This window comes from Triturus cristatus, chromosome 7 (assembly GCF_964204655.1).
Source record: "Triturus cristatus chromosome 7, aTriCri1.1, whole genome shotgun sequence".
NCBI classification, from domain to species: Eukaryota; Metazoa; Chordata; class Amphibia; order Caudata; family Salamandridae; genus Triturus; species Triturus cristatus.
The window spans coordinates 181332824-181347004 of record NC_140590.1 but is presented as its reverse complement, the minus strand read 5'-3'; the positions used below and the strand labels follow the sequence as shown (position 1 = coordinate 181347004).

General features: G+C 46.7%; 1 protein-coding gene across 2 annotated transcripts in view; it reads right to left on the bottom strand.

Annotated features, from left to right (window-relative positions):
• Positions 1-14181, bottom strand: part of LOC146809170 (uncharacterized) — a 190556-nt gene that overhangs the window by 58083 nt on the left and 118292 nt on the right. For both annotated transcript variants that reach the window (XM_085615959.1, XM_085615960.1), the window contains one exon: positions 9754-9819. In XM_085615959.1, coding sequence (XP_085472085.1) covers positions 9754-9819 — 66 coding nt within the window. The remainder of the gene's footprint in view (positions 1-9753; positions 9820-14181) is intronic.

The following is a 14181-nucleotide window of genomic DNA, read 5'->3' as shown; positions in this document are numbered from 1 at the left end:
GGATGGTGGGTTTACCTGATTGGGTGTGCGTGACCACCCGGTCGATGGCAGCCAGTAGGGGTGTTGAAGGAACCCTGGAGCCTGAGGAAGAGGCCCAGGAACCGGCCTTAGAGAAGGGGCACAGGAGGCACGGGGATCCGGCTCCTGAAGTTCCTACGGCCCAGGAGGAAGCAGACCCTGAGGGGGATGCCCTGGAGCCTACCGGGGAACAGATAGCCGAACTGGGGGACCTGCCTGAGCTGACCCATTGGCAGCAAGACGGAGGCCCCACCAGGGAGGAGTTCTGCAGGGAGCAGAAAGAGTGCCCCTCTCTAGAGGGTATGCGGCAGCAGGCTGCAGCCCAGGCCAATGGTGATCAGTCTGGAACTCACTTGATCTACTGGGAGAACGACCTCCTATACTCAGAGCCTAAGGTTGCTGAACCTGGGTCAGCCCGTGCGCTGGTGGTACCCCAGAAGTTCAGAGACTTCCTACTGGGGCTGGCTCACGACGTACCGTTAGCAGGACATTTGGGGCAGGACAAGACCTTTGAAAGGCTTGTCACCCACTTCTATTGGCCCCAAATGCGCAAGAGTTCTGACACTCACTGCAGGACCTGCCAGACTTGCCAGGCAAGTGGCAAGAGTGGAAGGAAGCTGAGAGCTCCACTCCAACCTTTCCCTGTGGTCAGTACCCCATTCCAGCGAGTGGGGATTGACATCGTGGGGCCACTGGACCCCAAGACAGCCATGGGCAACAGGTTTATCCTGGTCTTGGTGGACCATGCCACCCGGTACCCTGAAGCCATCCCTCTGAGGACAGTGACGGCCCCCGTGGTGGGACGGGCACTGATGGGAATTTTCTCCTGAGTGGGATTCCCTCTAGAGGTGGTGTGTGACAGGGGGACCAACTTCATATCGAAATATATGAAGTCCCTTTGGCAAGAGTGTGGTGTGACCTACAAGTTCGCCACTCCTTACCATCCCCAAGGAAACGGGTTGGTTGAGCGCTTCAACCGAACCCTGAAAGGCATGATTATGGGTCTCGAGGAACCCATGAGGCGTAAGTGGGACGTCCTCTTACCATGCCTTCTCTTTGCGTACCGCGAGGTGCCACAAAAGTCTCTAGGGTTCAGCCCCTTTGAGCTTTTGTACGGCCATCCAGTACGAGGACCTCTTAGTCTGGTCAAGGAAGGCTGGGAGCAATCTCCCAGGAAACCTCCCCAGAATGTATACAGTTACATGCTGGCTTTCCGGAACCAGACTAGGCGTTTCAGGCAACTTGCTGAGGCAAACCTGGAAGCCAGCCAGGAGGAAATGAAGCGGTGGTACGACCAGAATGCCACTCTGGTTGAGCTTCAGCCTGGTCAGAAAGTGTGGGTCCTGGCCCCTGTGGAGCCTTGTGCACTCCAGGACAAGTGGACCGGACCCTTTGAGATTGTGGAGCGCAAGAGTTCTGTCACCTACTTGGTGAACTTGCGGTCTCCTAGGAACCCCTTAAGGGTCCTACATGTCAATCGACTGAAGCCCCACTTGGAGAGGTCCGAAGTGGGCATGCTCTTAGCCACAGATGATGGGACGGAGGAGGAGTCCGAGCCTCTTCCTGACCTCCTGGTGGCCTCGGAGCGAGACGGGTCAGTGGATGGAGTTAACCTCTCACCCACCCTGACCCCTGAGCAACAGGATGACTGCCGCCACCTGCTGGGGCAGTTTCCTGACCTGTTCTCCCTGGTTCCTGGTATCACAGATTGGTGCGTCCATGACGTGGATACCGGAGACAGCTTACCTGTGAAGCACAAGGCTTAAAGGGTAACTGACAGGGTCAGAGCCTGCATCAAAGAGGAGGTCTCAAAGATGCTTGCTCTTGGGGTGGTTGAGTCCTCCAGCAGTCCTTGGGCCAGCCCAGTGGTCTTGGTCCCAAAGGCTGCCTCGCCGGGTGCCACACCCGAACTCCGGTTCTGTGTGGACTACAGAGGACTCAATTCGGTCACGAAGACTGACGCGCACCCCATCCCCAGAGCTGATGAGCTCATCGATCGGTTAGGGGCACGGTACCTCAGCACGTTTGATCTAACGTCTGGGTACTGGCAGATCGCCTTGACTGATGGGGCCAAAGAGATGTCAGCATTCTCTACACCAGATGGGCATTTTCAGTTCCTTTGGGAAGAAGAATGCCCCTGCCACCTTCCAGAGGTTGGTCAACCAGGTGTTGGCTGGGCTGTCCGAGTTCAGCGCAGCATACCTGGATGACATCGCAGTGTTCAGCGGCACATGGGAAGAACACCTGCGACATCTCTGGGAAGTGTTGATGGCGCTGCGCAAGGCAGGCCTCACGATCAAGGCAAGCAAGTGTCAGATCGGGCAGGGGTCTGTGGTGTACTTGGGACACCAAGTAGGGAGCGGCCAGGTGGCGCCCCTACAGCCCAAGATAGAAACCATCCTGGCTTGGGAGCCCCCAAAGACCCAGACGGAGGTGAGGGCCTTTTTAGGACTCACCGGGTACTACAGGAGGTTTGTCAAGGGGTATGGCAGCATCGTTGCCCCCTTGACAGAGCTGACTTCGAAAAAGCAGCCCAGAAAAGTGATATGGACTGACACCTGTCAGAAGGCCTTTGACACCCTGAAAACTGCCATGTGCATGGCACCCGTGCTCTTGGCCCCTGACTTCTCCAAATAGTTCCTGGTGCAGACCGATGCATCAGAGCATGGTGTAGGGGCTGTTCTCTCGCAGTTCACTGAGGAGGGCTTTGACCAACCTGTAGCCTTTATTAGTAGAAGGTTACTTCCCCGGGAACAAAAGTGGAGTGCGATTGAGCGAGAAGCATTTGCGGTGGTCTGGGCATTGAAGAAGCTAAGACCCTACTTGTTTGGGTCTCACTTCCGGGTTCAAACAGACCACCGGCCCCTCAGATGGTTGATGCAGATGAGGGATGAGAATCCTAAGTTGTTGAGGTGGTCCATTTCCCTACAGGGGATGGATTTCACGGTGGAACATCGGCCCGGTACAGACCACGCCAACGCTGATGGTCTTTCCAGATTTTTCCGCCTTAGTGATGAAGAACTCCCTGGGGTAGGGTAGTTCTCCCCACTTTTCAGCTGGAGGGGACACGTGTTAGACCTGGCACCATTGGCGTGGGTCACCCTTCCATTTTTGTCTGTGCCTCAATGTGTTTTTGTGTTGGTGTTAGCTGCTCAGGGCACTGTGCCACTGCCATCCAGTGCCACAGTGCAAGTGCTCCCTATGGTAAAATGTATTATGTGAATCGACTTCCACGTTTGGCATATTTGGTTTACTGTCAGTCCCTTGTAGAGTGCACCAGGGGTGCCAAGGGCTTATATATCCAAATGCTGCTAGTGGGCTTGCAGCACTGATTGTGCCACCCACCGAAGCAGAGGGGTAAAATGTGTCTAGGATCTGCCACTGCAGAACCGGCGCGCGGTCTGGTACCGTCGCGCTGACTGAGCAAGTGTCCCCACTTGCCAGTCCCTAAACCTTCCCTTAACTACATGTTAGTCACCCCTCTGGTAGGCCCAAGCGCAGGGTGCATTGTAGGCATAAGGTAGGACATGCCCTGATGTGTGTGGCATGTCTTAATAGTGAATTACAGCCATTTTCGTTTTTCACTATTGAAGGCTACCTGCTCTCCATAGGCCAGAATGGGCTGCTGGGATCGCTACACGCTGTGACCCCAGTGGACTCCGAGAGCATGGTAGGAAGTCATGTTTAGTATGCCTGAACTCGGGATAATAAAACACATCTTTTAGTAAAGGTTATTTTAATATCCTGGGTTTGCAAATGCTACTTTTAGAAAGTTAGCCTTTGCGTGCCTGACCATCTCAGTCCGCCTCTGCTGTGGGTGTGTGTTCTGCCTAGCAACGGTACAGGAGCAGGGCTGGGGGATTCCAGGAGACAGGTTGGCTGCCAGGTGGTGGGTAGAGAGATTGCCCCAGGATGGGTGGGAGGAGTACACCCTGACTCTTGAATAGACCTGTGCTCTGCCACCACAAAGCTGGCTCTGCCCCCTGTGGAGCGGCTGATGTCTCTGCCCTGCTGCTGAAAGGAAAGAGCAGAGTCACCAAAACAAAGTACTCCAGAACTGGACTGAGCCAGGCCCAGGCCCCCTGGCGCTAAAGAACAAAAGAATCCCTGTATAAAAGTTGGAGCCTGGCTCCTAAGAAATCAGATCCAGATTGAACCACAAAGGAACTCTGCCCGACTAGAAGGACCTGGAATAAGCTGAAGGAGGAGTAACTTTCCCTGACCTGAGGGATTGGCCTGCAGTAGGTGCCTTGCTGAGGAAGGAGAGGAAAAAGACTGAAAGAGACTTTTGCACTTTGTTCTTCAACTATCTCCAAGGGCTTGGAAGAAGAGCTTGCCCCCTGAACTGAACCCCAGGACCAGTGGGTTCACCGTGTCTCCGCTCGTCTGAGAACTCGAGCCGTGTGCTTTCTCCCGCCGGAGTGCTCTGCGCACCATCGCATCCCTCCTAGCGCCGTGACACCCAGAAGCCTGGCCGCCTCCACTCGCCGAGAGCCCCGCTCTACCTGAGTCGCTCTGGACCCATCGAGTCTGGCCGTCCCGCTTCCCTGTCACCTGCCTGCTACTGGAGCGCGCTTGGTGCCCTCTCGCCCTCCCGCCGGATTTCTAGTTGGGAAGTGAAATCCAGCCTCGGACGGCCGCCCGTACGTCGTAACGTATCCGGCCGCCCCGCTTCACCCCCAGCCAGAGTCTGACCGTGCCGCCCGCTGAAGTAACCTCCCGCACAGTCCGTGTCGGAGGCCTGGGGCCGCACCTGTCTACCACCCGCTGATTCTTGATCCGGAGACCCGCGAGGTGCAGAACCTGCATCTCCCCCGAAGACTCGTCCAAACACATCGCCCGTTCCCAGGTACAGTGAACTCTCTATCGAACTCGGGGTCTGCAACGTTCTGATTTCCCCGTATCACTGTACCCCGGGTGCACTGCGCATCATTGTGACTGGACCGACTCAACCGAGCCCTGTGAAGCGCTCGTGATCGAATAAGTTACCAAAGAAAAGAACAGTACCGAATTATCATCTTGTGGCTTCCATTTCGCAACCGTTATTTATGGTCTTGTACATGCCTGCGTAACCAAGAATCCTTTATATAAAGTATACGTATTTTTGATACAACTTACGCCTGGTGTCCATTTGTGGGGGATCGTTGTGATTTACTGTGTGTGATCATAAATGCTTAACTGATTAGCGCCCGGAAGTTTAGCCCTGACTGCTCGCGCCACACTACCTATAGGGTGAGCAGGGGTTGTTCTGAAGGGGTAATTCTCTCGCCCTGAATAGAAGAAGGGACCACTGCTTGTCACAAGTACCTACCTGTGCCAACCAGAGGTTCCCCATTCTAACAGGGATCTACCTCGTCTGTCCCACCTGAGGGATGGTACAGGGTGAAGGTAGTCCCACCTCATACTTTACCTAATTTTCCCACCAGTCCTCCCACCAAAAGTGGAGCAGGACTGGGGGTCCCAATCTGCTTATAACAGCAGAGGTCTAGGGGCAGGTTCAAAGGCGCATGTCCTTTGAAGTTCCCACTTCTGCTGAGGCAGATCCAGTAGGGAGGAAGGTGCAACCACCTCTGCCCAGAATAGGCATTGTCTCTGGATCTGGAGAGCTCTGGCTTTCTACCCAGGGGTCCAGAAACATGTCTGGTGATGGCAGACTGTCTAAAACTGGACAGGGACAACACCAGTGTTTGGCAGGTTTCAGGGGACCCTTTAGCAGGGTCTCCTGTGTGTCAGCAAGGATTTACTACGACAAGATATTTTGTACCAATCATCTTATAAATCAGTGAAACTATCATGGAGCTAGGAAACTCGTGTTGATGAGTATCCAGCCCATGTACTCTTTACGGCTTTCCTATTGGACTGGATACTGTAGGGACCCATCTGCTCATGCTGATAGGCTCTCACATAGGATTGAGTGCACCTTGCCTTAGGGCTAAAGGCCTGCAATAGGGGTTGTTGGCCTATATGTTATGCAGTGCAGGGGTGGCATGGCACACAGGGCAGTGTGCCTTGTCAACTCTTCGGTTTGTCCTGCACCTGGGCAAGCGGCCTCTGATACCAGCACTGCCCGATCCAGTTGAGTGGTTTCTAAGGGACCTCCTTCTGTCCCTATGCCCTGTGTACCAAAGGTACCAATTACTGGGACTTATAGGGGAAATAGAAGTTGTGCCAATCATCGTACAGTTTTGGGGAAAGGAGATCGGGCACTGGGAACTTGGTTAAAAGGGACTAACCATGTCAAAAGAGGTACTTTCTTACACAGATTCTGTAGAAGGATGGACACCATAGATAGATACTCTAAGATAGACACTGTAGGTAGATACTGTAGAGGATAGACACCACAGATACATGCTGTAAAAGAAAAGACACAGTAGCCAGATCCTGTAGAAGGAAAGACAAAGTAGACAGATACTGTAGAAGGATAAACGCAGCAGACAGATACTGTAGAAGGATAGACCGCAGATGGATACTGTAAAAGGATAGATGCAGTATACAGATACTGTGGAACGAGAGACACCTCAGCTATATACTGTAAAATAATAGACACAGTAGACAGTGTGGAAAGATAGACAGCACAGATAGATACTGTAAATGTAAAAGGATAGATTGATGCAGTATACAGATACTGTGGAAAGAGAGACACCATAGATAGATACTGTAAAATAATTAACACAGTAGACAGATACTGTAGAAAAATAGACACCACAGCTAGATACTGTAAAAGAATAGAAGCAGTAGTAAACAGACACCACAGATAGATACAGTAAGATCGACACTAAGCAGATAGACTGTAGAATGATAGACACCACCGACACTGTGGAAAGATAGACACGAGATATACATACTGTAAATGGATAAAAGCATTTGGCGAGATACTATAGAAGGATAGACACCACAGATTGATATTGTAAAAGCATAAATGCAGTATACAGATACTGTAGAAAGTTAGACACTACAGATAGATACTGTAGGCAGATATACTGCAGAACACAGTTTTTCTTTGGGGGACTCCAGGCCTCAGTACACGTAGTGCAACAGAAGATGCCGGCAATACTTGCGGCAGGGGGAGGAGGAACGGGAGCCCCCGGCTGCGGTACAAAGTGCCACTAGTTTTCCCACAAGGTAGAATCTTTAGATAGATCCTGTAGAAAGATACACACCACAGATAGATACTGTAAAAGTATAGACACAGTATACAGAAACTGAGGAAAGATAGAAACCACAGAGAGATACTCTAAATTAGGATAGACACATCTGACAGATACCCTGGAGAGACAGGTACTACAGCTAGATACTGTAAAAGGATAGACGCAATTGACGGATACTGTAGAACTGTAATTCTTAATCTGTGGTCTGGAGACCACTGAGGGCCTGCAAAGCTGACTCAAGGGATCCCCTACTGGTTAGAAAATGAAACAATATTAACAGATTAATAAAGTGTGTTTAAAGAAGAAAGAAAAACGTAGAATTGGACATATAGAGATTCATTGGAGGTCTCCGGGTTTCAGCGGTGACTAAGTGGGGGGTTCACAGAAGTCAAAAGGTCAAGAACCACTGCTGTAAAAGGATAGACACCATAGATAGATATATAAGATAGACACAGTAAGCAGATAGTGTTGAAATAATGTAACATAAATAGTGCTAAAAGATAGGGACCATAGAGATACTGTATAAGGATAGACACCGTAAATAGATAGATACTACAGAATAAATACTGTACCCACATAGAAAGACAGTGATTGTAAATAGATACTCTTAAAGGATAGAAGTCCCAGGTAGATAGTGTAGAAGGATAGACACTGTAGAACAATACTATGCAATGATATATACTGTCGAAGATTGATACTGTAGAATAGAGACCGTACACCGATACTGTAAAAGAATAGACACTGTTAGAAGGTTAGACATTATAGATAAATACTGAATAATGATGTACACCATAGACTGATAGTGTAAGAGGATAGACACCGTAGGCCTATAATGGAGAAGGATAGACATTGTTGAAGGATAACCACTATAGACAGATACCACAAAACGCTCTAGATCGATACTGTTGAAAGACAGTGATTGTCGGCAGATACTCTAAAGAGATTAGACTCCCTAGGTAGATACTGTTGAGGGATAGACAATATAGAGCAATACTATAAAATGATATATGCTGTTGAAGGATAGAAACCGTACATAGACACTCTAGAATGGAGACCCTACACAGATATTGTAAAAGGATTGACACTGTAGATAGACACTGTAGCAGGATAGACACTGTAGACAAAAGCATAATGAAATACACCACAGGGAGATAGTGTAGAAGGACAGGCCTATACTACAAAAGGATAGACACAATCAACACATTTGGAGTATAAACACTTTAGACAGATGCTGTACTACACTGTCCATAGATACTGCTGAAAGACAGCGACTGTAGGCAGATACTCTAAAAGGACAGACTCTATAGGTAGATACTGAAGAAGGTTAGAGAGTACAGAACAATACTCTAAAATGATATATACTGTCGAAGGATAGATACTGTTGCTTGATACTCTAGAATAGGGACCGTACACAGATACTGTAGAAGGATAGACACTGCAGACAAACAATGTAGGAGCACACACTCACCTTATATTGGAGAAGTATAGACATGCTAGACACCATTGAAGGATAAATACCATACAGAGATACTGTACCCGTGTAGACACAGTACATTAACGTGTTGAAGGATAGAGATTGTACACAGAATTGTAGCCCCTTCTGCAACCACATCTGATTGCTTACCAAAACTCTCATCTCATTTATCACTTTCATCAAAACCAAGGGGCATATTTACAATGAAGTGACGGAGTGCGGCGTTAGCCTTCCTGGTTTAACGTCACACTCCACCACTTTAGAAACGCAGTGCTGCACCATATTTACAACAATATGATGCATCCCTGCGTTGACCCCAACGCTTGCGCTAAACTTAGCAGCCTAGCGCCAATACAGGCACCCTTACACCACAGTTCAAGATTGTCTTCGTTGAGGGGAAGATTGTTTATGTGCAGGAAAGTCTCCCTTCCTGCACATAAACTATCTTTAAAAGACGTTTTGTAACTTTTATGTGTGCTGCTTAATGCAGCACACATAGAAGTTACAAAATGTCATTTCTTTTTTTTGGATTGTTTATATGCAGGAAGGAACACCTTTGTGCCATAAATAATCAATGGCAATTTGCTGTTTCTATGTACGCTGCACAACGCAGCACACATGGAAACAGCAAAAACGAGGAGAAAGAAAGCATTTCTCCTCATTTCGCCTGTTTAAGACTAGATTTTCCCTGGTCTTAATTTTGGCGCTGCCTCCTATTTACGCCACCCTTGTAAATAGGGGGCAGCGTCAAAATCACTGGGTGTTGCGGTGAAACACCCATCGCAACACCCATTGCCCTTCCCTTTTATGCTAAGTGCCGTGTGAAAGGGTGCCTTATTTACAAGGCAGCGTTAAGCCACATTAAGTGGCTTAACACTGCCCCTATCGCCACCACAATGTCTCTGAAAGGGACGTTATGGTGGCGATAGGGGCTTGTAAATATGCCCTTAAATGTTTAGAAAAGTAGCTATTCAAGATCAGAGAGGATCAAAACACTGGTGAGGGATTGCCTTGTGCCCACACAGACTGTGCCTCTGAGTGGAGGAACTGTACATGGCTCTGCCAAGACAGTAGTAGAGTTCGAGACGTGACTTTAAATGAAATGGTACTCACCAGCGGAACCTTCTGCGGCAGTGTCGTCATCATCTACGAATCCCTCACCATAGTCCTCACTTGACCCTACAACAAGAGAGACCGCCAGAAGTTTAGTTTCCTGAAAGGGACATGAACATCAGACAATAACACCTGCCAAAGATGTGGTTGTAGCTTCTTCTGGTGCTCCACCCATATTTTAAGTCCACGAACACTACTGTCTGAATTTCGTGTTTTCTTCTCTTTCTCGCGCCTGTTACTTCACTTTAGATTTCTGATTGCCAAGTTTGATCAAATACCTGTCAATTTCTAATACACTTCTTTACCCTTACAGAAGGAACAGTAATTTCTTCTCTATCTCTTCTTCGAAAATAATTTATTTTAATTAAATTCATGAGAGCCATTATGAACCTCCCAGTGAATACACCACTCCTGCCACTTAGACTAGATCTTGGCCTAAAACCTATTGACAAGTATGCCATTTTTAGGTCAATCCTGTTCTGGATCAGGGTGTGGATAAGCAAAACACAGGTGCCTCTGAGGGAGGCTTTGGTAGAGTTGATTGCTCTGCATAATCAAACAGGCCGCATTAAGTGGTTTAGTAAGATCAAGGTCTGGTTTATAAAATTTGGGATGGTACAACTCTGGGAAGACCCACGGTCTATGACTAAACTTACGATCCCTTTAGTCAAAAAATGGTTCTGGGAACTAATGGTCTCAGAAAGGGTTGACCGGTTTGCACATGGCACTTTGACTGCGGGGTTTTTAAATACCAAAGGAGTATTTGCGTTTGAAGGGTTTCTGGATGATATGGAACCGCCTCAGGCTCGAGCTTTGTATGTCCAGTTTAGATACGGAACCCTTCCTTTGAATGTATTGAAGAGTTCATGGGGAAACCGGTCTGTTAATTCATTGTGTCCTTTGTGCCATATTTCACCTGAAACCACTGAGCACTTTTTCTTCTGCTGTTCCTTTTACGCTGAACTTAGGAAAACTTGGCTGGCCCCTGTATGTCGCATTTTATCTTTTAATTGTCCTTTGGATGCCATGCGTATATTTAAGTCAGATACCACAAGCTGGTTGGTATTTGCTGTTTCGAGGTTTTTAATGTTTGCATGGTGGAAAAGGTCAAAAATGGGCAAACTTGTTCCTGTGTTGTAGCACTGGTAATATAATTCCAACCAGATTCAGTGGTATTCTGTTCAGAAGCAGGCTAATTTTTTATGGAAAATGTAGAAGATTGTTTTATCTATTATATAAATCACTTTTAATGGTTTTTATACTGCCGCATTTTTTAATGGTATATTGATTTTGTACTGTATTTTAAGCTGTGAATGATCATATTTTTGATCGATTGAATAAAAAAAAAAGAAATTATTGTCGCATTTGTCAAAAGATAAAAGATAATCGGTGAAAAAGTTGTAACTCACAGGTACAGAATCTAAAAGGAATCTTCACAAAATGGATTATTCACAATTTTAGCCATTTAATGTGCAACAGTTACATAATATAGAAGAATGGGTCTGATGTACAAACACGTATTGCAGTCACAAAGCCTGTGATTTGCGAAATCCCAAGGTTAGTGACCACAACACCTATGTTTTGTAGCCAAACCCATTTTGCAATTTGGTAACAACCGAATCACAAAATGTGTTCGGAAAGATTTAACGATCACTTTTTAGAATGGTGCTACTATTCTTTTTTAATGGAGCCCCCTTTCCTTTAATGTATACAGGCTGCATTAAAAAAAAGTTTACTTTATTTAAATGCGAACACAGACATGTTGGTCAGTTGACCCCAGCAGACCACTATTACTGTGAGGGCACCAAATTGCAGTAGGTTGCAATTTGCGACCTATCTCATGAATATTGATGTGGTAGAACAGAATTTGAGACCCACTGCGTTTCAGGATTTTGTGATTCATCGAATTCTTTTCCATGCACAAAAAGTCAGTGTGCAATTTACAACCGCTTTTTGTGATTGGAAATGTCATACATCATGCCCAAAATCTTTACCAGATTGTAGAAAACATACACTTAGTCCCAGATTTACAAAGACTTTGTGTCCGGTTTGCATTACTTTAGTAAAGCAGACCCAACACAAAGTTTTGGGTTGGTATTTACAATCCAACCTCAAATCACGTTTGCATTGTATTGTAACCCAAACAACACAACACAGTGAAATGCACAGCCTTGCATTGATTTTAATCAAGGGGGCGTTCCCATGCAACCACCCAAGAGTTTTGGCGCAAGTACCTTTGTACAGATAATTGTAGATAGGGATTATCACCAAACTCCTACGCCTCCCTTTGGCAGGCACAACAAGGAGAATCTCCTAGTTGATTCCTCTTTTCATGTGGACTGCATTCTACAGCACGCATTCCAAGAGGAAAATGCCTTTCAGCATTCCTGCACAAAAACTATGCCGACCTCAACACAGACACCCTTGTTTTGGTCCATGGAAGCCTAAAGTGTGGGCTCGGGACAACAGCGCCACAACCTAGTAGATATGGCGCTGTTCTACGGTCTCTCTTTTTCATGCAGCGCATCAACTTTACTTGCTGTGCAGCATTGTGTGACCTCTTTGTAAATCTGGCTCATAATGTATGCAGAGGCTCTGACATCGGATTATTAAATTCTTAGTGGAAGTTTAATGGAGAAATCATAGAGCCAAATTCAGAAAAAATCTGGCAATCGATACCGGAATGTTTACAGTGATGATTGGAGTAGATTTTTCTTTTTTCGGATTTCTCATAGAATTCTAGTAGTACTCTTGGGATGTTGTGACAGTTCCAAAATTCTAGGACTACCTACATTCCTAAACAGCTATACATTGTACATAGTGTACAATAGTCATGCGTAAATATTTACCTTTTTTTCTCCTTTGGGAAAATATGTTTGGCTGTACACCCCGACAAATGCCCAAAATGGGTGGGTATTTATAACTGACCTACAGCGATATCAAAGGTAGCAATGTGTACTTCCCTCATACTCGCAAGTTCACCACATTTCTGCGACAGACCCCATGCCAGACACAACCTCACATGCATGAGCTTGAGCACCACGGTCAGAGCTCAGCCTCATCTGTAAACGTACAGCCTCGTGTCCAGGCCAACTCTTGTATTCGAGGAATTACTTTTACGCCTACGCTCTGTGCTTACTTTATTGGCTGTGTTTACTTTTTCCATCATTGTCAGTGCGACCCAAAAGTTGTAATTGGAAATTAAACCCACATACAGGGAATCCATTTTCTCGTGCTCTTTCTTTTTTTAAATTGAATGTATTCATTTTTATTGTCAGGATTTGTTTTCACCAGAAATAAACATAAATAAATGGCAGATAAGCAAAGGAGCATTGCTTACGCTTGGGCTAACAGTTTGTAGGAAAGAGGTCTCCAAGAGAGACATATTTAAACTAATCTTTCCATGAGTCATTTTAGTCTTGTTTATATATTTAAATATCATATTTATTGCGCTTCTGTGAATCCCTAGCATCTGCTCGACATGTATATTCTGACTCCTTGGCTGTTTCTTGGACTAATGTCCGAACTGAACTCCTCAATGCGGATTGTAAGTGGGCACCTTCTTCTCCCCCCTGCAGTGTCTGTGAGGGGAAATCTCCACAGTCCCGGACACAGACAGGTTTCAGAGAGGGCATAAAGACTCCCTGGCCGGTTTGCTCTTCTCTCTCACTTATGCCATGGCATAGGAGGTTTGAGGTCTGTCCAGCTTTGAATAAAGGTTGTAAGGGGTGAAAGCCGCACAGAGCGACATGAAGAACTACACCCGCCCTTGCAGGCAAATGGAGACCCAGTGATTTTGACCAACAAATTGGGAAGCAGAATTGGATCTTAAGACAAAAACATGGCCACTGGACCATCTCACCTCTCATCACATTCCTGTCTCCAGGAATTGTATTAGATTAAATTACATTATGCAAGCATTGTTCTTGATATCAATATGGTATGGATAGTGGGTAGACCCTCTAGTCAGATGGATGTTCCTATGCTAATCCTGCGCGAATATTATGCTGGGACCACTGGTGCAGCCTTACCTCTTGAAGTGATCTGATAATTTTTTAAACCACATTTCTCTTGATAACTTGTTTTGGTCTATCTGAAAACAACAGGGAAAAGTGAGAGCATACATTAGCTTCCAAGCCTGGCAGACGACTTCTGATACCAGTATTAAGTCAATCAATTAGACAATATTGACTGAGGGAAAAGAGACTCCCAAGTTGGTATTGACTCGCTGAAGCTGAGTCAGGGGGTCTCAGAACAATGACAAGACTCCGACCACAGGCAATACCTACTTAGGTGTCCTCTCTCATTCAGATAATATTGCTGACTCTTCGGTCTAAAGTTCATGCTGCTGCAGCTCTATACCCCCCTTCTCTACATTCACCATTTCTATCTAGAGTTCCCGATGAAACCCTATAAGCAGAGCCTGGC